The sequence below is a fragment of the Salvelinus fontinalis genome, chromosome 11 (genome assembly GCF_029448725.1).
Source record: "Salvelinus fontinalis isolate EN_2023a chromosome 11, ASM2944872v1, whole genome shotgun sequence".
Taxonomy (NCBI): domain Eukaryota; kingdom Metazoa; phylum Chordata; class Actinopteri; order Salmoniformes; family Salmonidae; genus Salvelinus; species Salvelinus fontinalis.
In genome coordinates, this window is record NC_074675.1 from 30,783,875 (window position 1) to 30,811,528 (window position 27,654).

General features: G+C 43.7%; 1 protein-coding gene across 1 annotated transcript; it reads right to left on the reverse strand.

Moving 5' to 3' along the window:
• Positions 1-10,182: 10,182 nt before the first annotated feature.
• On the reverse strand, positions 10,183-17,008 carry LOC129864705 (Fc receptor-like protein 5). Its single transcript, XM_055937010.1, has 13 exons — positions 16,929-17,008; positions 15,973-16,017; positions 15,518-15,811; positions 14,558-14,842; positions 14,106-14,363; positions 13,576-13,860; positions 12,987-13,250; positions 12,483-12,803; positions 12,105-12,383; positions 11,777-11,971; positions 11,521-11,580; positions 11,287-11,397; positions 10,183-10,992 (listed from the first exon to the last, which is right to left on the reverse strand). The coding sequence occupies exons 1-13, from the start codon at positions 16,957-16,959 to the stop codon at positions 10,913-10,915; spliced, it is 2,508 nt and encodes an 835-aa protein (XP_055792985.1). The 5' UTR covers positions 16,960-17,008; the 3' UTR covers positions 10,183-10,912.
• Between the last annotated feature and the right edge of the window lie 10,646 nt (positions 17,009-27,654).

Genomic DNA, 27,654 nt, shown 5'->3' on the forward strand with positions numbered 1-27,654 from the left:
AGGGATTCGACCAAAACGCAGCGTGGTAGTTAGACATAATGATTTATTAAACAAGACGAAGATGAAACGAAATACACTTGATAAACTACAAAACAAATAAACGATGTAGACAGACCTGAACTAACGAACTTACATATAACGTGAAGAACGCAGGAACAGGAAACAGACTACATACATGAACGAACAAACAAACCGAGACAGTCCCGTGTGGCGCGACAAACACAGACACAGGAGACAACCACCCACCACAATCAAAGTGAAAACACTTACCTTAATATGGCTCTCAATCAGAGGAAATGAAAACCACCTGCCTCTAATTGAGAGCCATATCAGGTCACCCTTTAACCAACATAGAAACACATAACATAGACTACCCACCCAAAACTCACGCCCTGACCGTCAAACACATACAAAATAACAGAAAACCGGTCAGGAACGTGACACATGAATAATACTTGAATAATACAATATTTTGGAAATTCAGATACATATGTTATTCTATCATCTGAACGACAGACATAACAAATCAAATATAATACATTTTAATACATTAAAACAAAACAATATAATTCAATACACAACAAGTAGACAATTTCTGTAGCTGCAGATAAGATCCATCATTATTACACCATATAATTAAACAAAGCTGTTACAGTAATACACTATTAAACCTTAAATAAATATATATGTTGGTAAATAAATCAATAAAAAAAATCCTTAACGTACAAGATTTTATTGAGTTTTAGTGTGTATGCATGGCTGGGTGTGTGTTTGTGTGCATTGAACATCCATAATCCATGTTAAAGGATTCCATCTGCTCCTCATTTGATGTTGTCCCTTCCTCCCTCCGTCAATCCATCCCTCCCTCCCTCTATCCCTCCATCCTTCTATCCCTGCATCGCTGACCCCCTCAAGTACCTGCAACATATCACCACACAAAGTTGTTCAGGACATGCAGTCAAATAAACTCTTAAGAATTAAACAAAGAGACATACTTTAAATAAATACATTATACTTTGAGAAAGATAGTCATGAAACACACAGATTCTATTTTACTGTATGAAAAGTTGAAAGACAGGTGTACTCACCAGAATATTCTGTTGCAACAGGAACCTGTAATGAGAAATGCATAATATTATACTGTATCAATTCGTTACTGTTTTAAACTTTTGTTATTAGACATTTTTCTCTTAAACATGAACTAAAAAGATAAATGTGAATTGATAAAAGTCTCAACTCTGGCTTTTTTATATCGACACAGCAGTACCAGGAGAATGGCCAGTAGAACACCAGCAACAACCAGGCCCACAACCACTCCTACTAGGACTGATGTAGAGGGTCAAGGAGTTACGTCTATAGAGAGAACAGCAAATCACTATCAGGTTCTGAGGTAGTTGTAGAAAATAAATAAAGTAGTGGACAAAGCAAAACATTACTACACATTTCTACACAGACACATACACACACACAACATCATTCACTGTTGATTGATTATGTGGATCTGGACTGCATCTCTCCCTGACACCAGTACAGACCCTGGTCAGACTCAGCAGCTCTACTGATGGTGAAGGTGACTCCTGTTGTTGTGTGTCTGCCAGACAAGGTCACTACTTTCTTACATGGAACTCAAACCGGCTGCGTGCGTGCGCCATCGTGCGCTATCACGCATACATTTTTTTTTGTCCACCTACGCCAAACGCGATCACGACACGCAGGTTAAAATTTCAAAACAAACTCTGAACCAATGACATTAATTTAGGTATAGGCCGAAAAGCATTAAACATGTATGGCAATTTAGCTAGTTAGCTTGCACTTGCTAGCAAATTTTTCCTATTTATCCAGCTTGCTGTTGCTAGCTAATTTGTCCTGGGATATAAACATTGAGTTGTTATTTTACCTGAAATGCACAAGGTCCTCTACTCCGACAATTAATCCACACATAGGGCCTCCCGGGTTGCGCAGTGGTCTAGGGCACTGCATCGCAGTGCTAACTGCGCCACCAGAGTCTCTGGGTTCGCGCCCAGGCTCTGTCGCAGCCGGCCGCGACCGGGAGGTCCGTGGGGCGACGCACAATTGGCATAGCGTCGTCCGGGGTAGGGAGGGTTTGGCCGGTAGGGATATCCTTGTCTCATCGCGCTCCAGCGACTCCTGTGGCGGGGGCCAAGGGGGCCAGGTACACGGTGTTTCCTCCGACACATTGGTGCGGCTGGCTTCCGGGTTGGAGGCGCGCTGTGTTAAGAAGCAGTACGGCTGGTTGGGTTGTGCTTCGGAGGACGCATGGCTTTCGACCTTCGTCTCTCCCGAGCCCGTACGGGAGTTGTAGCGATGAGACAAGGTAGTAATTACTAGCGATTGGACACCACGAAAAATTGGGGAGAAAATGGGATAAAAATTATTTAAAAATAAATAAATAAAAAATAATAATAATAATTAATTCACACATAAAATGGTCAACCGAATCGTTTCTAGTCATTTCTCCTCCCAGGCTTTTACATCTTTGAACTTATATGGTGATTAGCATCTCCACTTTCATAGTATTACCACGACAACCAGCAAAACAGTTCATCTTTCAATCACCCACGTGGGTATAACCAATGAGGAGATGGCACATGGGTACTTGCTTCTTTAAACCAATGAGGAGATGGGAGAGGCAGGACCTGCAGCGCGATATGTCAAAAATAGGAATGACTTCTATTTTAGCCCTTGGCAACGCAGACGCTCGTTGTCGCGCACGAGCAGTGTTTGTGCAATAATTGAATAACATGTATTTCTAAATGTATTTTGTACCGCTCGCGCACGTGACTTGTCCGGTCTGGTCAGCATGTTAGCATTGTCTTTGTACCATGTATAGCTCCAGCCACTGTCAGATCCCACTAAACATGTCAGAATTACTGTCTTTCCAGTGTATGCAGGTGTCACGACTTCCGCCGAAGTTGGTCCATCTCCTTGTTCGGGCGGTGTTTGGCGGTAGACGTCACCCACTTTCTAGTCACCACCGATCCATGTTTCATTTTCGTTTTGTTTGGTCTTCATTGTACACACCTGGTTTCCATTCCATAATCATGTTCCTTATTTAAACTTCTGGCTTCCCCTTTTGTTTTGTGCGTGATTGTGTTTGTCAAGTGGTTCCGTGTACGTGTTCTGGATTGTTTATATTTATCCTTGTTGGATTATTGTTGATATTGAGTGAAGATCGTGGCTTTACTCATACCTGTGTCCTGCGCCTGACTCCGCTTTATTCCATTCACCTGGAACACTGACAGCAGGGTTTGGATTTACAGTTAACGTAGTTTCAGGCAGAGCTAAGAAAACAAAGACAGGAATGAAAAATGTGGATAAATTCCTGGTTATTTAAAATCATTTATCTGTTGCAGTTTTGATGAAAGTTGAATTTGCATACTGTAGGGGTATGTTGACTCCATTCAGTTAGAATTTACAGTGTTTACAGTACGGTATTTACATTAACCCTCCTTGGCCCAGAATTCAGAAAGTCCAGATAGTGATTGAAGATAAATAATGAACTCACCAGTGACATTGATGTGGAGAGATAAAATGAGATATGAATTTTGGGGCGGTCTTGTCCTTGTCCCCTCACACTGGTTCTGACCAGCCTGGTCAGAGAGAGAGATGGTGGTGGTTTTACTGGTCTGACTTGAAATCTGTTCTTTATTTATTAACCAGTGGTAAGTCCAGCCTGTGAAGTCTGATATGTCACAATGCAGCTTCTATCAGATACAGAGGTACCATACTCTGGAATTCTTATCTTCACATTGTCAAAACCTCATCATCCCTCAATAAGTTTTTGGATTTACAAACTACAGGCCACTAAATACCCTGGTTTAAATGAAGATATGGATTTCTCAGCCTTCCTGTAGGGTCGTGATATGTCCATTTGCTGTCATCTAGTGGACATTTTGCTCAATTGCCCTCAGCTATGTTAAGACTGTTGTTCATGTTTTTCTGTGTTCTAGTGTACTATGAAATATATTGCTTTCTTATTCTTGACACTTCTCCCAGTCATATTTAAGGTTATAACTACCTTTCTAAGTGTTCTGATACTTCTAACTTGGAGTTGAATGTTTATGATAACATAGCTACAGTATTTCACCTTTCAATGTGTATAGTATTGCTTACTAGGTGTGTCCAATCAATTTTGTAACCACTCCCTCTTCCAATTAGGGCTACTTTGGTAAAGCTGTTCAAAAGAGAACATTGTATTCTCTTTTTTTTTTGTACTCCCTGACGAAGGCCATGCAGCCGAAATGCGTCCGTTTTTTAAAAACTTTATTTCTATTGAACATGACATACTAATAAAGGCATTTTAATTAATTATATGAAGAGTTGTCACAATTCCAATAGTGGTGATGAAGGAGTCAGGCGCAGAGAGCAGGGTAGTGAGTAGCAAGTGGATTTAATATTCCAAAAAGATATAGAACGAGACGGCAACGCCACACATCCAAGGACGCGTCAAGTACAGTCCAAAACAAACAGGACAAAATCCACAGGGAACAGACATCACAAGAAAAATACGACACCACAAACAGAAAAACAAGCCCGCACAAAAGTCGGCGGGCCAACTGGGTTTAAATAGCCCACAATAAACCTAAAGACAAAACAGGTGCAACAAATCAGACAAAACTAAATGAAACAGAAAAGGGGATCGGTGGCAGATAGTAGGCCGGAGACGACGACCGCCGAGCGCCGCCCGAACGGGAAGAGGCACCATCTTAGGCGGGATTCGTAACAAGAGTGCCTTGGTCCTCCTTTCTTTCTGGAATTCTTATCTTCACATTGTCAAAACCTCATCATCCGAAGACTTGGGGTCAGCCTGATGAACCAAACTACCCAATAATCCTCTTCATGTAGCCTAACTCTGACTCACACCCACAAACACATGTACCCACATATAATCAAATATGTTTTTTCATGTTTACTGAATATATTATCTACACTTATAATTAATATGCTTTGTTTAACTGATTGAACACACTTTTTTAAAAACTTATATTTGTGGTGTGGTTTTCATATCAGCCATTTTGGGCTTCTAACCTCAATAAATAAAAGATAGATAGATAGATAAATAGATAGATAGAGATTGTAGGCCTCCCCTCAATTTGTTGCTAAGTTGTCAGGTGGCAAGCCTAGCCAGCTAACCTTAGTTGCCCCCCCCCCCCCCCCACATATACAGAGTGTAGTTTAATTTTGCTTCACATCATTACATTTTGAAGACATGAATCCATTTTTTAAAAACGATTTACCTTGTAGTGTGTAGAGTTTGAGACACTGTGTGAAGAAACAAGGTAAACATCTGGGGTTTCTTATCGCCCCCTTCAGGACAGACCTGTAACTACTCCACATTCTTGTCGAACACAATATAGAAACTAAGATGTGATTAGTTAGATAGCAACAACATTACCCCTCAGTCTACTGGGTCTGTCCCCGTAGTCCTTCCTCTCTCTATCTCATCATATTGTCACGAATCCCGCTTCCTGAGTCTGGGTTTGCCTGTGTGTCTGTCCTGGAGTGTGTTTCAGGTGTCCTGGAACGCACCCTATCTGGTTGCCGGGCGAATTAGCTTGTTGGGAGATTGATGTTCACCCGCACCTGTTTCCCATCAGTAATCTGCACACCTGTCCTGATCATCATCTCTCCCCTTCAAAAGCTCTGACCTGACTTCCATTCCCTGCCGGATCGTTAGCCATGAACAGTATGTTGTGCCTTAGTACCAGACTCAAGTTGGATAGTATTTGATTTGTTGTTTTCGTTTACGTATTGCTTGCCTTGAACTTACCTCCGTTTGTTTTGCCTTCAGTTACTCACCTGGATCATTCACTCCATTCCCGCCTGGTTGACAGAGGATTCAACTACTCCATTGGATTCACCTATTTCCTCTCATCAATTCACCACCGTTGCCCGCTACGCCATCTGGATATATCTACCCTTTCACATTTAATTGTAAATAAATACTCACCTTCTTCCTACGCTCCTTGTCCTGGTCTGCTTCTGGGTTCGATTCTGAACGAACGTGACACATATTAGTTAATATTATATGTTTCTCAGGCTCATGCTACAACCTGATTAAAACATGTAGTGACCAACAACTCCATTTCTCTGGAGTCAGAAAACACATTGTAACCAAACAACGTCATCATCAGTTGCCATATTTATTGTGCATATATAACATACTTCATATTCTATGAATGAAACATTTTCTTGTCCAATAAAGGATATAGTTAGTTAAAAATATTCAAAATACAGAGAAGTACATTAATCATCATCATCGCAGAGTTGCACATAACTCCATTCTAAGCCTCTGGAAAGTCTTCCGGACCCCTACAGTTCCTGTGGCTGTGACACGAATGGGGCTTTGACAGAATTAGAAAGGTACAGATACATAAAGAGAAACAGAAAAAATAGCATCTGAAGTCATGTTCATCTCTACACAACTTCCTCTTACTGTAAAAGGAATGGACATAGCAACAATGTGGTCTTTCTGTGGGTGGAAGAGAGAACTGTAGTATATATCAGAGAAGAAACTTAGTGGATCAAACATAGTTGTACAAAAAGTGAAGTCAATATTATATTTATCATACCTGGTCATGTTGACATGTTCAGTACAGTCTTTAACGACACTAAGAGAGGTGTCAAAGGTTTGACGTCATGGCATGTTTATCATTTGGTTTATGTTGTAGCTATTTGGAGGTCAACTGCATGTAGATGTTCTTGAGTTACAGTCTGTCAACTGTTCAAAGTAATAACCCAGGAAAGTAGTGATCACAGTGGTAGATCGAATGTAAAAGAGAAATTAATAAGTGAACTACAGAAAATGTATGCTGCAGGGCCTCCCGGGTGGCGCAGTGGTCTAGAGCACTGCATCACAGTGCTAACTGCGCCACCAGAGTCTCTGGGTTCGCCCCCAGGCTCTGTCGCAGCCGGCCGCGACCGGGAGGTCCGTGGGGCGACGCACAATTGGGCTAGCGTCGTCCGGGTAAGGGAGGGTTTGGCCGGTAGGGATTTCCTTGTCTCATCGCGCTCCAGCGACTCCTGTGGCGGGCTGGGCGCAGTGCGTGCTAACCAAGGGGGCCAGGTGCACGGTGTTTCCTCCGACACATTGGTGCGGCTGGCTTCCGGGTTAGAGGCGCGCTGTGTTAAAGAAGCAGTGCGGCTTGGCTTGGTTGGGTTGTGCTTCGGAGGACGCATGACTTTCGACCTTCGTCTCTCCCGAGCCCGCACGGGAGTTGTAGTGATGAGACAAGATAGTAATTACTAGCGATTGGATACCACGAAAATTGGGGAGAAAAGGGGATAAAAAAAAATAAAATAAATGTATGCTGCAAGAACATTGTCATTCTTCTCTCTGACAAGGACACACATCCCTGCAAAACTTTTCATGTGTCCTCATCAGCCCAGCAACTAGGTTTCCACAGGTTTTTGCATATGATTACAACCAATTCTCTATGTGACTCTCTCTGATCACAGCGGGAAAAGACAGCTTCAGACTGCCTTCCTTCACAAACCCACACTGCTAAAGACGAAGAGAGCAAACCATGACCACTCAACTATGACAAACAAGTGACCTAATGTGAAGTTCCTCAGCCTTGTAATTTCATACACTTTGCACTAGAAAAAGTCAAACTTAACCAATTGCTTGATTAGCGGTATTATGCAAGTTGAGTGGACTTAAAAATGACAAGAATTTGAGCCAAAGTGTTAGTCTTTAATCACCATCTCTGCTTGAAGTCAGTTGTATTTGAACAAGCTTGTTGAGTAAAAAACAAAATGTATGTTTGCTCAAAACAACTCAAAACCACACCAATCATCATCATTATCATTATTCCAGCATGATCTCTTCACAGGTTGATTTTCAGAATGGTTAGAGCGGCGGGTGAACGGCTGTTTCTCCTAAGGCAGGAGACGAGGAGCGCACAGGATTTCGCGCTGGAGATCTGGACCCTGGCCGCCGGCGCGGGGTGGACCTGCTGGCTGCTTGCGGGCGTCCTGATCAGGGTCTGTTCGTTCCACCTCCCAGCTCTCCTGCTCCGACACCCATGGAGTTAGGGGGTGCTGCTGGTAGGGCCACCGGAGGAGGAGCCTCCTCCTGCACCAGCTGTGGTCGGAGAGGACACACTGCTGACTGGTGCTGGAGGAGCTCGTCTGGGAGTCAAGAGGGCAGGCAGAGCACAGTTCAAACACCTCAGGTGAGTCAGCACCTGTAGAAGTCAAATCTGGATGTGGTTTACAGAAGAGTGATAGCAAACATACCTCTAAACATATCTAAGTGTTTTGTTGTAGAGTTTGAGTCACTGTGTGACGAAACAAGGTGAACATCTGGGATTTCTTATCGCCCCCTTCAGGACAGACCTGTAACTACTCCAAATTATTGTAGATCACAATATAGAAACTAATACGGTGATTGGTCCACAGCAACAACATAACCCCTCAGTCTACTGGGTCTGTCCTCTTATTCCTTCCTCTCTCTATGTCATCATACACTGCTCAAAAAAATAAAGGGAACACTTAAACAACACAATGTAACTCCAAGTCAATCATACTTCTGTGAAATCAAACTGTCCACTTAGGAAGCAACACTGATTGACAATAAATTTCACATGCTGTTGTGCAAATGGAATAGACAAAAGGTGGAAATTATAGGCAATTAGCAAGACACCCCCAAAAAACTAGTGATTCTGCAGGTGGTGACCACGACCACTTCTCAGTTCCTATGCTTCCTGGCTGATGTTTTGGTCACTTTTGAATGCTGGCGGTGCTCTCACTCTAGTGGTAGCATGAGACGGAGTCTACAACCCACACAAGTGGCTCAGGTAGTGCAGCTCATCCAGGATGGCACATCAATGCGAGCTGTGGCAAGAAGGTTTGCTGTGTCTGTCAGCGTAGTGTCCAGAGCATGGAGGCGCTACCAGGAGACAGGCCAGTACATCAGGAGACGTGGAGGAGGCCGTAGGAGGGCAACAACCCAGCAGCAGGACCGCTACCTCCGCCTTTGTGCAAGGAGGAGCACTATCAGAGCCCTGCAAAATGACCTCCAGCAGGCCACAAATGTGCATGTGTCTGCTCAAACGGTCAGAAACAGACTCCATGAGGGTGGTATGAGGGCCCGACGTCCACAGGTGGGGGTTGTGCTTACAGCCCAACACCGTGCAGGACGTTTGGCATTTGCCAGAGAACACCAATATTGGCAAATTCGCCACTGGCGCCCTGTGCTCTTCACAGATGAGAGCAGGTTCACACTGAGCACATGAGCACATGTGACAGACGTGACAGAGTCTCGAGACGCCGTGGAGAACGTTCTGCTGCCTGCACCATCCTCCAGCATGACCGGTTTGGCGGTGGGTCAGTCATGGTGTGGGGTGGCATTTCTTTGTGGGGCCGCACAGGCCTCCATGTGCTCGCCAGAGGTAGCCTGACTGCCATTAGGTACCGAGATGAGATCCTCAGAGCCCTTGTGAGACCATATGCTGACACATGCACATTTGTGGCCTGCTGGAGGTCATTTTGCAGGGCTCTGGTAGTGCTCCTCCATGCACAAAGACGGAGGTAGCGGTCCTGCTGCTGGGTTGTTGCCCTCCTACGGCCTCCTCCACGTCTCCTGATGTACTGGCCTGTCTCCTGGTAGCGCCTCCATGCTCTGGACACTACGCTGACAGACACAGTAAACCTTCTTGCCACAGCTCGCATTGATGTGCCATCCTGGATGAGCTGCACTACCTGAGCCACTTGTGTGGGTTGTAGACTCCATCTCATGCTACCACTAGAGTGAGAGCACCGCCAGCATTCAAAAGTGACCAAAAATCAGCCAGGAAGCATAGGAACTGAGAAGTGGTCTGTGGTCACCACCTGCAGAATCACTCCTTTATTGGGGGTGTCTTGCTAATTGCCTATAATTTCCACCTTTTGTCTATTCCATTTGCACAACAGCATGTGAAATGTATTGTCAATCAGTGTTGCTTCCTAAGTGGACAGTTTGATTTCACAGAAGTATGATTGACTTGGAGTTACATTGTGTTGTTTAAGTGTTCCCTTTATTTTTTTGAGCAGTGTATTAGTACAGACATGGGCCACTTCTGTATGGGTTCATATCAGTAGAAGTCAAATCTGGATGTGGTTTACAGAAGACTGACAGCAATATTATCAAAGCAATACAATGATGTAGGGAATCATGACTTTTTGTTGACATATGAGATTTAATACAACATTTAAAATACAAAATACAACACACTCTCCATTGTCTTACGTTAGTTGGCGTCACTCCTATGCAATCGTCGACATGCGGAATCATTGCGCTATCTGACGTAAGACAAAAAACACTCTCTTCATTCAAGTTCCATAGTGGAATATCAATCTGGCTCCTATAACTACTGTAAAAACACAATTTTACAAAAAAATAGAGACAAAGCAGTGAAAATTATGAAAAATGTATATAAAAATAAACGTTAATTGAATTCAAAACAAACAACAAATCTGCCAAATTAACTGTTAAAGTTGTATTAGCAGGTCGGCCAACCAAGTATAAACCCACTTTTTGTCTTAAAAAAAGAAGTAAATGTATATAAAAAGATCGACATTATGTTAAAAAACGAAATATAAAAAAATACAATTTCAACTTATAAACAAAGCAGACACTATACTATTGTTTAATCAACAAACTGTAGTCAAAGAGGGGTAAGTATAATATTTAAAGAAAATTAACAACAATCAACAATAGCAAAGCAAAGCAAACAAGCCCCCAAAAGCTGAAAATGTCAACTTGCTAAACCATAACATTTAGTATTTATAAAATTCCATTCAGAGGTATTTGACTCAGTAAACACTATCATAAATCAATGTCAAGACAATGGCAGAAACATAAACATCCCAAAAATGGGTCTTCAGTTTATAATTCTTACTGTATTGATCACACGGATGATTCAGTCTGTTTGATGACATCATCAGATGGTAACTCGTATTGAAGAGATTTGGCTGTTGAACACAGGCCTATAGGAATATAACGGACGGAGAGAAGCATTTGAGTTATTAAACTGATTCCACTGCTCTTTCAACTGAACACCACTAAAATGTAATCCATCAAAAGTAATAAAAGGTTAGTTTGCCTTTTCTGGGGGAAGAACATTTCCATAGAACACATTTAACAAAAATATCTTCCCCTGGTCACTTTGTCTATTTACATTTGAAATCAACCATTTGAGTGATATAAGAGGATGACATAAAGAAAGAGAATATCAAGCTGGATAAGTTGATTGTAGATACACACTGAAATAAAGTGGTCACCTCGAGCCCTGCAGCATTTCACCATGAGCACGATAGACACCAGTAGAAAGGGAGACGCAACCAGTAAACCACACAGCAGCCTGGGCAGCACAGAGATGGAGACAATGGAACCTGGAGGGAATATCAAAACACATGTTTTACCATCAACACACACACACACACACACACACACACACACACACACACACACACACACACACACACACACACACACACACACACAGCTCTTCTCACCTCTCACTGTCACCCAGCTCTCTGGTGATTCTCCTTCATTAGATTTACACTTATAGAAGCCTTCATTTACATTTACATTTAAGTCATTTAGCAGACGCTCTTATCCAGAGCGACTTACAAATTGGTGCATTCACCTTATGACATCCAGTGGAACAGCCACTTTACAATAGTGCATCTAGATCATTTTAAGGGGGGGGGGGGGGCAGAAGGATTGCTTTATCCTAGGTATTCCTTGAAGAGGTGGGGTTTCATGCAGTATCCATGTCATCTGACATGGATACTGCAGGGATGGTCATCTCTCCTGTGGTCTCATTCCTGATGAATATTCCATCTTTGCAGAAATCAACCTTGGGGTTTGGGTTTGTTTCCTGATATCTATTTGTACAGCTGAGGGTCACAGAGTCTCCCTCAGTTATTGGATAGGGAGGGCTCTCCAGGATCAGACTGCCAACTGTGTAACATAATATATAAATAATAGTAATCACTCACATGCGCTTGTATTTTAATGAGATGCAACCATTCAGTTACAGAATTGAACATCATTATCATACATTGTAATGTAAAAAAGGTTAGAATAGATGTACCGTCCACTGTAATGTTGACAGCATTACTGTACTCTCCTGATCCAGACTCACACCAGTACACTCCACTGTCCCCTGTGTATGTGGACCTGATGGTACATGTGGACCCTGCTATTGATCCCCAGTTAGATCCACACTCTGACTCCACTGCTTCCTCTCTGTGTCTCTTCAGTCTCCATCCAGTAGAGTTCCTCTTCTCCTCACAGCTTAGTGAGAGAGACGTTGATGTAAAGTGTTGAGTTCTGTTAGGTCTTATTTTGAGAGACACTGATGGTTGCGGATCTGAAATAAAGAGTGACAGAGTCAAACGTACACAGTGGTTATATATACACATGAGGGGACTTAAATATGATTAAATGCAGTTTCAATGCAGTTAGTTACCTCCTGACCAGACAAACTGAGGTTCACTGTAGAGTGTGTCATAGACTGGGTCTCCTCTCCCAGCTCTACACACATATCCTCCTGTGTGACTTGGACCAGCAGGGATCAGAGTGTAGGAGTCTTCACTTGTCCCATTGCCAGATAGAGGCTCTACAGAGTATGACGTGTCCGATAGGGACAGTAACCCAGCTGTGTAGGGAACAGTTCGGTACCAGAAGAACCTCCAGCCTGTAGATGACTCTTTAACCCCACAGCTCAGAGTAACTGAGTCTCCAGGGTTCAGCCACTGAGGAGAGACACTCAGGACAGCTTGGGGTTTATCTGTTATGAAGGAAATGACAAATAAAATGTTCAGTCTTTAAAATGTTTACCCATTTTGTTATTATGGTATTGTACCTCACCCCACAATCAAACTATCATTTTGTTACATCATTGAAACCACTGTCTGCTATTTGACCTCATCCCTTCTGTCTTTCTCTTTCAATCCCATAAAAAGAGACTTACCTAACACTGTCAATTGTATAGCATTACTTGTCTGGGAGTGTTTTAAGCCATTTCTTTTCTGAAGACCTTCACAGGTATATAGACCATTCTTTGCAGGACTGATTCTGTACTCAGGCTCTGTATTCGTGTAGACCGAATTCCCACTGTTATAAAACACATACTCAATCTCTTCTCCCCCTTGTATGTCACATCTGAGATTGACAGTCTCCCCTCTGAATATCTGGGGCCAGATGGGTTGGAGGGTCAGAACAGCCACAGGTCTCTCTGCACAGACACAACACAGAAAATAAACATTATCACACACCTTAGAATGTAAAATAATGTTGATCAGCATTTATCACAACATGACCATATCATAAGTTGCCATTTCTGAACATACAGTATGCACTCTGAACTGCCTGACTTACCAAGATCTATCAGAATACTGACATATACAGTCATGTCTACACACACACACACACACACACACACACACACACACACACACACACACACACACACACACACACACACACACACACACACACACACACACACACACACACACACACACACACACACACACACACACACACACACGCACACACACCTTTCACAGTTAGAGTGAAAGGATCACTGATGATTGATGATATGGATCTGGACTGGATCTCTCCCTGACACCAGTAGAGACCCTGGTCAGACTCAGCAGCTCTACTGATGGTGAAGGTGACTCCTGTTGTAGTGTGTCTGCCAGACAAGGTCACTACTTTCTTTTTTTTGTCTTTGTACCATTTATAGTTCCAGCCACTGTCAGACCCCACTGAACACGTCAGAGATACTGTCTCTCCAGTGTATGCAGGGTTTGGTGTTATGGTCAGTGTAGCTTTAGGCAGGGCTGTAAGAAAAGAGCATGATTTAAAGATCTGGATACATGCTTAGCAACATCCAAAGATTTAGCAGTTGTTGGATCGTTTTCTTACTATAAAAGTCCATTATAGGGGTATGTTGACTTGATTAGGTTTGAATTAAAAGTATACGTCTGTTTTTTTTTTTTTTTTTTAACTTTCACTGTACAGAATAATATGAAGATCTTATCCTTCTCAACATTTAAGTAAGTGATGGTTATGTTATTAAACTCACCAGCATCAACGATGGTGAGAGATGAGCTGAGATATGTCCTCTCGGGCTGTCCATTCCTTGTCCCCTCACACTGGTACTGACCAGCCTGGTCAGGGAGAGAGATGGTGGTGGTCTTACTGGTCGGAATGGGAAGCAGTTGGTTGTCTCTGTGCCAGTGGTACATCCAGTCTCTGTAGTCTATGTCACACTGCAGAGTGACTGTCTCTCCAGAATAGAGGGGACCGCGTGGAGAGGCTTTCACTGAGGCCGTGGGCAGAGCTGTGGAAAAACATTATATATGAAGACAAATGCAGTCAGAGCACAAATCTCTCCAACGTATGATCTTACTTCTGTAGGTAGTACTGTAACTATGCATTTTTCCATTCATACTGACACACAGACCACATCTACATGATTGACTCAATATAAATAGTGTCCATTTGTTTGATAAAAAAACACATAAAGTAACTCACCTTTCACAGTGATAGTGATAGGATCACTGATGATTGATGATATGGCTCTGGACTGGATCTCTCCCTGACACCAGTAGAGACCCTGGTCAGACTCAGCAGCTCTACTGATGGTGAAGGTGGCTCCTGTTGTAGTGTGTCTGCTAGACAAGGTCACTACTTTCTTAGTGTTGTCTTTGTACCATGCACACATCCAACCACTGTCAGATCCCACTGAACAAGTCAGAGTTACTGTTTCTCCATTGTATGCAGGGTTTGGATTTACGGTCAGTGTAGTTTCAGGAAGAGCTAAGAAAACAGAGAGCAGAATATCAAAACATCTGGATTCATGCTTGGTCATTTTAAATAATTTTGCCTTTGCATTTAAGTTTTGATTAAAGTTTTTTTTAAATAGCAGTATGTTGACTCTATTCAGTTAGAATTTAGTGTACACAGTATATCTGTATTTAGATTAACCCTCATTGGCTCAAAATGTAACGCTTGTCTTCGGGTGAAAGAGAGGAGGACCAAGGCGCAGCGTGGTAAGTGTTCATGATGATGAATTTTCATGCTAATCCAACAAACAGAACACTGCAAAACAACAAACGAAGTGAACAAATGAACAAAACAGTACTGTGTGGCGAACAAACACTGACACGGCAACAAACACCCACAACTCAAAAGTGAAACTCAGGCTACCTAAGCATGATTCTCAATCAGGGACAACGATTGACAGCTGCCACTGATTGAGAATCATACCAGGCCGAACTCAAAACCCCAACATAGAAAAAGACACATAGACTACCCACCCCAACTCACTCCCTGACCATACTAAATAAAGACAAAAATAAAGGAAATAAAGGTCAGAACGGGACACAAAATTCATAAAGTCCAGATAGTGATTGAAGATTAATAGTGAGCTCACCAGTGACACTAATGTAGAGAGATGTGCCCTATGTCAAGTGGTTATGGGCATGGAGGCACTTGAGAGATAAGATGACTTACCTGTCACTGTCAGTCTGACTGCATCACTCCACATAGAATATGTCCCATTATCAATATGTTTACCCAGACACGAGTAGTCTCCACTGTTTGAAATCATAACCTCACTGATCTCATATTTATGCTCCCTACTGAATAAGTCTACAGCATCCTTGCTCCATGTGTATTCCCAGTCAGTGACTTCTCCCCTTTGTATGTGACATCTGAGAGTGACAGACTCTCCACTGAATATCTGGGAGGATGTGGGGTATATGGTCAGAACAGCCTTTGCCTTTCCTGCACAAAATAAAACCAGCATGAAACAATACTATACACATTTTATTTTGAGACATTCAAAACACAAAATATGTCTTTCCAAAAGTAGCTTAAAAATTACAAATACAACATTTGATGAAGCATTAAGAGATGGAGGCTTGATCAAGTGTACAAATATCTACCATCATCCTCTTCAGAGTGTCCAGAGTAGATGTGTGTACTCAGCACTACAACACAGAAAGTCACATTGCTCCAATATTAGCTTGAAACAAATAACAACATGCCATAATCATGTTACTGATTACCAAATCCATCCTGTACTTTATTTTAAAGGTGCAATCTACGATTTCTACATACATTTTTAATCATTAAATTAGTCGTAGGCATTTATTCTTGAGTATAACTTTTAATTCCCTCAAAACTGTCTTATCCCATAATAAACCAAAATATATGGTTATGTTATGACAACTACTGTAAACAATGTAGATGAATGAAATTCCTTAGCCTCATCCCTCAGCCATATACCACAAAAAGTGTCAGGGTGGCCATTTTGTTGTAGTTTGAATTACAGACTGCAGCTTTAAATGGCCGCTGACTTCCCATGTTCTGCACACAGAGAGTGTACAGAGAACAAAAACACCAAAACACCACTCATTCATCTCTTAACACAGTTTACTATAACTGTAAAGAAGGAACCCTCAACCATTTACAATAATCACAACTTAATAATACAACACATCCAACAAATATAGCATTTTATATTCATTGTCATTGACAACACATTTTGCAACCACTGAGTTAACACCACTCTTTAGTTCCTGAGTAATGACCTGGTTAAATGCACACCACCACACCAACCAGGTCTGCATGGCATCGGCTATACAAGCTCAGATTCTCACAGAGATGCAACATCAATGTAGGGTGGTCACTTTCTTACTTCATATCTACACCATATTTGCTGATATTTCCTTTGAGTGCCATTTACTAATATTTTCTCAATAAGGGCTAAAACACCAAAAACAAAGCTAAAGCATGAAACTGTCTTCATTTTGATTAATGTCTTATTCCCTTTTCCTTTAAATTCTTAGTAAATCAGGTAATTAGTGTTCATAAACAAACCCACTAACTCAGTACTTACATAGCAGCAAACAGAGCAAGGTGTGCTCCATTCTGTCCCCACAGACAAGTGACTTTCTCTACAACTACAGTCCTTCTAACAAACCCCTCTACTTCCTATATGATGACAGTCTGCTTAGATCACAACTCTTCACCGTACACAGAAAAGCAGAGAAATATTCTAGAGAATATTCTCACTAACACACACACACACACACACACACACACCACACCACACACACACAACCTCAGATGGTTCTGTTATGAGTAATACGTTTAGCTACTGTCTACATAGATATGTTTGTTATTGTGTTGTTTATGGTTGTATTTAAATTTGTCTGTATATGTGATGTGTATCAGGGCTATTGTTCATGTACTATATTGTGTGTCTTGTGCTTGTGTGTGTGTGTGTGTGTGTGTGTGTGTGTGTGTGTGTGTGTGTGTGTGTGTGTGTGTGTGTGTGTGTGTGTGTGTGTGTGTGTGTGTGTGTGTGTGTGTGTGTGTGTGTGTGTGTGTGTGTGTGGTGTGTGGTTTGTTTGTATGCGTGTGTGTGTGTGTGGGTATATTGTTTCTGTTTGTCTATTGTTTATTTTCATTATTTTTTACTTTTTTCACTTGCTTTTCTCTTTGTAAATAATTTTTTGACTTATTTGTCAGGATTTGGCCAGGATTGTTCCGGTTTTGGCCACTAGATGCCCCCATTGTGCTTTTTTGACCCTTTTGTTTTCCCTTGTTTCCTGTTATTATTTGCAACTGTGCCTCGTTTCCCTTGAATGTATTTAAACCCTTAGTTTTCCTCAGTTCTTTGCTCTGTGTTTGAATGTTAGCACCCAGCCCTAGCGATGCTGTGAACATTTGTTGCTCCAGTTGGACTCTCTTGTGGTACTCTGTTTTTGTTCTCGTTTATTTATTTTTGATTATCTTTTGAGGCTTTTTCCTGCTGTACCTACCACCTTGTGGATTTTTCTTTTGACTTGGAGGATTACCTTTTTCTCTTGGAATTACTTTTGACGTTGTGGATTTATATTTTTGCCTGAACTTTCCTTTTTACTTTATTAAAACACAGTCTCTAGTACTGCTGTGTCTGCCTCATCTTCTGGGTTCTGCCGACTATTAGTGGCTCAGTTTGCTAAGTGACTGTTTCTCACACCGGAGACCCGAGTTTGTAACCGGGTCCTGACATTATTTACTTATTTATTTTTATATACATGATTTTTTTTTACTTTTGGGAGGGTATTTTCTAAAAACTGCATTGTTGGTTAAGGGCTTGTAAGTAGAGTGTAGAGTGTGGGACACATGTACAACATGTGTGAAGAAACCATCATGGGGAGAGAAAGGTTACAGGGGAAAGCAGTTACAGACTTCACCTTTAGTTGGTATGCTATGATAAACATCTGGGGTTTCTTATCGCCCCCTTCAGGGACATGCCTGTAACTACTCCACATTCTTGTGGATCACAATATCGAAATAATCAATCAATCAATCAAATGTATTTATAAAGCCCTTTATACACCAGCAGATATCACAAAGTGCTATACAGAAACCCAACCTAAAACACCAAACTGCAAGAAATGCAGATGTAGAAGCACGGAGGCTAGGAAAAACTCTAGAGAGGAACCAGTCTCTGAGGGTTGGCCAGTCCTCTTCTGGAGATTATAAGAGTACATGGCCATTAAGGCCACATTGTTCTTCAAGATATTCAAACGTTCATAGGTGACCAGCAGGGTCAAATGATAATGACAGTGGTTGTAGAGGGTGCAACATGTCAGAACCTCTGGAGTAAATGTCAATTGGCTTTTCATAGCTGAGCACTCAGAGGTCGAGATAGCAGGTGCGGTAGAGAGAGAGTCAAAAACAGCAGATCCGGTACAAAGTAGTGAACAGGTCAGGGTTCCATAGCCGCAGGCAGAACAGGTGGACTGGGGCAGCAGCACTACATTTGTTGTTAGACCAGCTAGCATGGACACTGACAGTTGTGAATCTGATGCAGCCGAAGAGCTACTGCCCCCTTACCCGGGAAGGCACCGAACAACAGATAGGGACGTTGGACCATCAAAGAGGCGCAAATATGATGAGAATTACATTGATTTGGGGTTCACTTATATTGGGAGTAGTGCCTTTCCTCAGCCACAGTATGTTATATGTGTAAAAGTACTATCTCACAACTCAATGAAACCTTCACTGTTGCGCAGACATTTGGAAACTAAACATGCCAATTTGAAAAATAAGCCACAGGAGTTTTTTGAGCGAGAATTAAGGCGACTTTCGAGTAGTAAGACATGTATAAAAGCAACAGATACCATTAATAAGAACGGGCTAGAAGCATCTTATATGTTGAGCTACCGAATGGTGTCGTGGCAATTTCCTGTATTACCAAATGAGAAGAGTTACAAACCACACATCTTTAATAATGTGAGCTTTACTATAGCCCTTTGACTCTCAGATCAATTCAGTGTCTATAATGAATTCTGAGAGTGCCTACAAAAGAATACCAAGATCTTTTATAGCCAGATACACCCCCCTAGTCGACATGACAAACCACAGATAATAGGAACTCTTCACAAAGAAAGACTTTTACTTGAGAGAGGAGTATCCCATAGCCAGATTGCATTCACTATAAATTATCGCTCAGTTTGGTCTCTAAAACGAGGTTCTAATCTCGTTCCTGGTACTTCATAGTACCAAAACATTACCTTTACTATCTGGAATGCTCTTTAGGATTAATTGGCCAAAGACATCGTAAATCTTCTCTGTCAGTGCTATCTTATAGAGGCCCATCCTCAGTGGATCACAATAGTCGACAGATTCTATTCTGTCGAATAAAACAACCATTCTAATGCAATACAAAGATTATGATATAATCTTACAGGCACTATAACTTCTTATGGCTGCAGGGGCAGTATTGAGTAGCTTGGATGAAAGGTGCCCAGAGGTGCCCATAGTAAACTGCCTGCTCCTCAGTCCCAGTTGCTAATATATGCATATTATTATTCTTATTGGATATAAAACACTCTGAAGTTTATAAAACTGTTTGAATGATGTCTGTGAGTATAACAGAACTCATATGGAAAGCAAAAACCTGAGAAAATAACCAAACAGGAAGTGGGAATTCTGAGGTTGATCGATTTTCAACCAAGACCTTATTGAATACACAGTGGGATATGGATGAGTTTGCACTTCCTACGGCTTCCACTAGATGTCAACAGTCTGGAAACCTTGTCTGATGCCTCTACTGTGAAGTGGGGCCGAAGGAGACAGGAGTTAGTCAGGTCTATCATGACCTGACCATGCTCTGACCATGCGTGTTCACATGAGAGGGAGCTCTGTTCCATCGCACATCTGAAGTCAATGTAATTTTCCGGTTGGAACGTTACTGTTCCAACCGGTTTATGTTAAAAACATTCTAAAGATTGATTCAATATATTGTTTGACATGTTTCTGTTAGGGAACTTTTTGACATTTCGTCTGCTTTTAGTGAACGCGCTTCCTGACTTTGGACTTGTTAACCAAACACGCTAACAAAAATAGCTATTTGGACATAAATGATGGACATTACCGAACAAAACAAAAATTTCTTGTGGAAGTGGGAGTCCTGGGAGTGCATTCCGACGAAGATCAGCAAAGGTAAGTGAAGATTTATAATGCTTTTTATGAGTTTTGTTGACTGCACAATTTGGCGGGTAACTGAATGGCTTCCTTTTGTGGCTGAACGCTGTTCTCAGATTATTGAATTTTGTGCTTTTGCCGTAAAGCTTTTTGAAATCTGACACAGCGGTTGCATTAAGAACAAGTGTATATTTAATTATATGTAAAACATGTATCTTTCATCAAAGTTTATGATGAGTATTTATGTTATTTGACGTGGCTCTCTGCAATTTCTCCGGATATTTTGGAGGCATTTCTGAACATGGCGCCAATGTAAACTGAGGTTTTTGGATATAAATATGAACTTGATCGAACAAAACATATATGTATTGTGTAACATGAAGTGCTATGAGTGTCATCTGATGAGGATCATCAAAGGTTAGTGATTCATTTTATCTCTATTTCTGCTTTTTGTGACTCCTGTCTTTGGCTGGAAAATGACTGTTTGTCTGTGATTTTGCTGTGACCTAACATACTCGTTGGTGGTGCTTTCGCTGTAAAGCCTATTTGAAATCGGACACTTTGGTGGGATTAACAACAAGATTACCTTTAAAATGGTATAAGATATATGTATGTTTGAGGGATTTTAATGTTGTTTGAATTTGGCGCTCTGCACTTTCACTGGCTGTTGTCATATCATCCCGTTAACGGGATTGCAGCCATAAGAAGATAACATAATTTTCCACGACAATGGCTAGGAAAGGCAAGCCCCATACTAATGTGGAGGACTTAATTCTTCCTGCTGTCGTGGATATGGCTGTGACAATGCTGGGGGAAAAGGCAAAAATACTGTACATACAATGTCTTCATCAAACAACACTGTTAAACGACGCATCTGTCACGCGGGACTAGGTGGGTGAAGGAATCAGACGCAGAGAGTTCCACTTGGGAAAAGTGCTCCTTTTACTATTGCACACAAAAAATGATAAGCCCAAATATACAGGGCGCAGCGAACAACTTGATAACCCAAAACACAGGGTGCCAAGTAAATAGTAAAAATAATACACCTCTACCTAAAACACACACACGTAACATAAAGACAATCCCGCACAAAACACGGGCGGGTCTACCTACTAAATATAGGGAAGCTCATTAACCGAAAACAGAAACACAGGTGAAACTAATAAGACAAAACAAACAGACAAACGAAAAAGGGATCGGTGGCGGCTAGTAGGACGGTGATGATGACCGCCGAGCACCGCCCGAACAGGCAGGGGAGCCAACTTGGGCGGAAGTCGTGACAGTACCCCCCTCCTGACGCGCGGCTCCCGCAGCGCGCCACCACCGGCCTCGAGGACGACCCGAAGGGCGAGGCGCCGGGCAATCCGGGTGGAGGCGGTGGAAGTCTCTCAGTAGAGAAGGATCCAAAATGTCCCCCACCGGAACCCAGCATCTTTCCTCCGGACCGTACCCCTCCCAGTCCACGAGGTACTGTAGGCCCCTCACCCGGCGTCTCGAGTCCAGAATGCCACGTACTGTGTACGCCGGGGACCCCTCGATATCCAGAGGGGGCGGAGGGACCTCAGGCACCTCACCTTCTTGCAGGGGACCAGCCACCACCGGCCTGAGGAGAGACACATGAAACGAGGGGTTAATACGGTAAAACCTATGAAGTTGTATCCTATAACACACCTCGTTTATTCTCCTCAGGACTTTAAACGGCCCCACACACTGTGGCCCCAGCTTCCGACAGGGCGGAGGGGCAGGTTTCGGGTCGAGAGCCAGACCCTGTCCCCCGGTGTGAACATGGGGGCCTCACTGCGGTGCTGGTCAGCGCTCCTCTTCTGCCGTTGTCCCGCTAACCTTAGCGATTGCTGGACGGCTTTCCAGGTGTCCTTGGAGCGCTGTACCCATTCCTCTACCGCAGGAGCCTCGGTCTGGCTCTGATGCCATGGGGCCAGGACCGGCTGGGAACCTAACACACACTTAAAAGGGGACATGTTTGTTGAGGAGTGGCGGAGGGAGTTCTGAGCGATCCCTTCTGAGCAAGGAACATACCTCGCCCACTCACCAGGCCGGTCCCGGCAATATGACCGCAGAAACCTGCCCACATCCTGGTTTACGCGCTCCACCTGCCCATTACTCTCGGGGTGAAAACCCGAGGTCAAGCTGACCGAGACCCCCAGTCTCTCCATAAACGCCCTCCAAACTCTGGACGTGAATTGGGGGCCCCGATCAGAAACTATGTCCTCAGGCACCCCATAATGCCGGAAGACATGGTTAACAAGGCCTCCGCAGTCTGCAGGGCCGTAGGGAGACCGGGCAACGGGATGAGACGGCAGGACTTAGAAAACCGATCCACAACAAACAGGATCGTAGTACTTTCCTGGGACGGGGGAAGATCGGTAAGAAAGTCCACCGATAAGTGTGTCCACGGCCGTTGTGGAACGGGGAGGGGCTGTAACTTCCCTCTAGGAAAGTGCCGAGGAGCCTTGCTCTGAGAGCACACCGAGCAGGAGGAGACATAAAATGTCACGTCCTTAGCCAACGTGGGCCACCAGTATCTCCTTCTAAGACTCTGCACTGTCCTCTCGATGCCAGGATGACCCGAGGAGGGGAGAGTATGAGCCCAACGGATTAGCTTATCCCGGAGGTTAGGGGGGGGGCCGGTTAGGGGGGGCCGGCTCTAACCGTGAGGCTCTCTCTATCTCCGCGTCCACCTCCCATACCACCGGTGCCACGAGACATGAAGGTGGAATGATGGGAGTTGGCTCAACGGACCGCTCCTCGGTATCATAGAGGCGGGACAGCGCGTCGGCTTTGGTGTTTTGGGAGCCTGGTTGGTATGAGATGGTGAACTGAAACCGGGTGAAAAACATGGCCCATCTAGCCTGACGCGGATTTAGTCTCCTCGCTGCCCGGATGTACTCGACATTACGATGGTCAGCCCAGATGAGAAAAGGGTGTTTCGCCCCCTCAGGCCAATGTCTCCACACATTCAAAGCCTTGACTACAGCTAACAACTCCCGGTCCCCCACGTCATAGTTTCGCTCCGCCGGACCGAGCTTCCTCGAAAAGAAGGCACAAGGGCGGAGCTTGGGTGGTACGCCCGAGCGCTGGGACAGCACGGCCCCGACCCCCGCCTCGGACGCGTCCACCTCCACTATGAACGCTAAAGAGGGGTCCGGATGCGCCAACACGGGCGCATTGGTGAACAGCTCCTTCAGACGACTGAAAGCTCTGTCCGCCTCTGCTGACCAACGCAAGCGCACCGGTCCTCCCTTCAGCAGTGAGGTAATGGGAGCAGCCACCTGACCAAAACCCCGGATAAACCTCCGGTAGTAATTGGCAAACCCTAAAAACCGCTGCACCTCTTTCACCGTGGTCGGGGTCGGCCAATTACGCACGGCTGTAACGCGGTCATCCTCCATCACCACCCCGGAGGTGGAAATACGATAACCCAGGAAGGAAACGGCCTGTTTGAAGAACTCACATTTCTCCGCCTTGCAATACAGGTCATGCTCCAGCAGTCGCCCAAGTACCTTACGCACCAGAGACACATGCGCCGCGCGTGTGGCAGAGTAGATCAAGATGTCATCGATGTACACTACCACTCCCTGCCCGAGCAGGTCTCGGAGAATCTCATCTACGAAGGATTGAAAGACAGCTGGAGCATTTTTCAACCCATATGGCATGACGCGGTACTCATAATGGCCAGATGTAGTACTAAATGCGGTTTTCCACTCATCTCCTCCCCGGATACGCACCAGATTATACGCACTCCTCAGGTCCAGTTTTGTGAAGAAGCACGCCCCGTGAAATGATTCCACCGCCATAGCGATGAGAGGTAGTGGGTAACTGAACCCCACTGTGATGGAATTTAGACCTCGATAATCAATGCACGGGCGTAAACCACCATTTTTCTTCTTCACAAAAAAAAAGCTTGAGGAGACAGGTGATGCGGAGGGCCGAATGTATCCCTGTCCCAGTGATTCAGTAACATATGTCTCCATAGCTACTGTCTCCTCCTGGGACAAAGGATACACGTGACTCCTAGGAAATGCAGCGTTCTCCAGGAGGTTAATCGCGCAGTCCCGTCAACGATGGGGTGGTAATTGGGTCGCCTTCTTTTTACTGAAGGCGATAGCCAAATCGGCATATTCAGAGGGAATGCGCACGGTGGAAACCTGGTCTGGACTCTCCACCGTAGTCGCACCAATGGCAAATCCTGTACACCTGCCTGAACACTCCTCTGACCACCCCTTAAGAGCCCCCTGTCGCCAGGAAATCACCGGGTTGTGCTGAGCTTGCCAGGGAATTCCCAACACCACTGGAAACGCAGGTGAGTCGATAAGGAACAGACTAATCTGCTTCTTATGACTACCCTGCGTTACCATGTCCAGTGGTACCGTGGCCTCCCTGACCATTCCTGACCCTAATGGTCGGCTATCTAAGGAGTGCACGGGGAAAGGTAGGTCTAACGACACAAGGGGAATCCCTCGCCTTAACGCGAGCCCCCGATCTATGAAATTCCCAGCTGCCAGCCGAAGAGCCCCGGAGAAGGATGCGGTAGCAGGAACAGGATGTGCTGGAGGAGGGGGTGCTGGAGATGAGGTGGGAAGGCCACTCCTCTCCCATCGATCCATCCTCTCCATCATTTGGTCCATAGCTGAACCAATCCTGTGGAGAACACTGGTATGATGGAGGACCCTTTCCTTCATCGATGGGAGAGGAGATGCGGCTGCTCCTGCTGATTCCATGATCCGAGGTGCGGGATTCTGTCACGCGGGACTAGGTGGGTGAAGGAATCCGACGCAGAGAGTTCCACTTGGGAAAAGTGCTCCTTTTACTATTGCACACAAAAAATGATAAGCCCAAACATACAGGGCGCAGCGAACAACTTGTTAACCCAAAACACAGGGTGCCAAGTAAATAGTAAAAATAATACACCTCTACCTAAAACACATACACGTAACATAAAGACAATCCCGCACAAAACAAGGGTGGGTCTACCTACTAAATATAGGGAAGCTCATTAACCGAAAACAGAAACACAGGTGAAACTAATAAGACAAAACAAACAGACAAACGAAAAAGGGATCGGTGGCGGCTAGTAGGACGGTGACGACAACCGCCGAGCACCGCCCGAACAGGCAGGGGAGCCAACTTGGGCGGAAGTCGTGACGGCATCAATGACATTGCAGGAGATATTTTGAAACAATTACTGCTTCGCATGCTGCCAAGGGAATGCCTGAAAGCTTGAAAGACGTACAGTGAAAATTGTTAACTTTGTTAAAGCAAGGCCCCTGAACTCTCGTGTATTTTCTGCACTATGCAATGATATGGGCAGCGACCATGTAACGCTTTTGCAACATACAGACGTGTGCTGGTTATGAAGGGGCAAAGTATGGACACGTTTTTTTAATTGAGAGACGAGCTTAAAGTTTTCTTTACTGACCATAATTTTCACTTGTCTGACCGCTTGCATGATGACGAGTTTATCACACGACCGGCCTATCTGGGTGATGTTTTTTCTCGCCTGAATGATCTGAATGTAGGATTACAGGGACATTCCGCAACTATATTCAATGTGCGGGACAATGTTGAGGCTATGATTAAGAAGGTGGAGCTCTTCTCTGTCTGCATTAACAAGGACAACACACAGGTCTTTCCATCATTGATTGATTTTTTTGTGTGCAAATAAACTCAAGCTTACGGACAATGTCAAATGTGATGTAGCGATGCACCTAAGTGAGTTGGGTGCGCAACTACAAAAACAACTGGATTTGTTATCCCTTTCATGCCTTCCCTCCAGTCCACTTACCGATATCTGAACAAGAGAGCCTCATCGAAATTGGAACAAGCGGTTCTGTGAAAATCAGAAGCCACTGCCAGATTTCTGGATTGTATCCTGCCTTGGCAAATCGCTCTGTTAAGACACTGATGCCCTTTGCAACCACGTGCCTATGTAAGAGTGGATTCTCGGCTCTCACTAGCAAGAAAACTAAATATAGGCACAGACACTGTGTGTGGAGAATGACCTAATACAACCCAACAATGCAGAGTTAGGTGCATCCTTTCAAGCACATCCTTTTCATTAAAGCCTTTGTGAAATCTGACACAGCGGCTGGATTAACAAGAAGTTAAGCTTTTTATGTATAACACTTGTATTTTCATGAATGCTAAATATTTATATTTCTGTAATTTGAAATTCGCGCTCTGCAATTTCACCGGATGTTGGCCAGGTGGGACGCTATCATCTCACCTGCCCATAAGAAGTTTTAACAAGGACAACACACAGGTCTTCCATCATTGAATGATTTTTTTGTGTGCCAATAAACTCAAGTTTACGGACAATGTCAAATCTGATATAGCGAAGCACCTGAGTGAGCTGGGTGCGCAATTACGCAGGTACTTTCCCGAAACGGATGACACGAACAACTGGATTCGTTATCCCTTTCATGCCCTGCCTCCAGTCCACTTACCAATATCTACAAAAGAGAGCCTCGTCAAAATTGCAACAAGCGGTTCAGTGAAAATTGAATTTAATCAGAAGCCATTGCCAGATTTCTGGATCGGGCTGCACTCAGAGTATCCTGCCTTGGAAAATCAAGCTGTTAAGACACTGATGCCCCTTGCAACCATGTACCTATGTGAGAGTGGATTCTCGGCCCTTACTAACATGAAAACTAAATATCGGATTATTTACATCCTTTCAAGCGCACACTTTTCATTAACCTGTGGTGAGTTATTGTCACGTTCCTGACCTGTTTTCTGTTAGTTTTGTATGTGTTAGTTGGTCAGGACGTGAGTTTGGGTGGGCAGTCTATGTTTTCTGTTTCTATGTTGGTTTAAAGGGTGACCTAATATGGCTCTCAATTAGAGGCAGGTGGTTTTCATTTCCTCTGATTGAGAGTCATATTAAGGTTTGTGTTTTCACACTGTTTGTTTGTGGGTGGTTGTCTCCTGTGTTAGTGTCTGTCTATGTTGCACCATATGGGACTGTTTCGGTTTGTTTGTTCATTTTGTTCGTTCGGTTTTTATGTAGTCATTTCCCTGTGCGTGCGTTCTTCGTGTTACATGTAAGTTCTTACGTCCAGGTTTTGTCTACATGCGTTTTGTTATTTTGTTAGTTAATTCAAGTATAGTTCATTTTTTGTCTT

Coding starts and splice junctions, on each gene's coding strand:
- LOC129864705 (XM_055937010.1), bottom strand. CDS start 16,959: ATGGAGCACACCTTGCTCTGTTTGCTGCTAT. Junction 14,364..14,557: donor TATCACTATCACTGTGAAAG/GTGAGTTACTTT, acceptor GTTTTTCCACAG/CTCTGCCCACGGCCTCAGTG. Junction 11,398..11,520: donor GAGCTGGGTGACAGTGAGAG/GTGAGAAGAGCT, acceptor TATTCCCTCCAG/GTTCCATTGTCTCCATCTCT.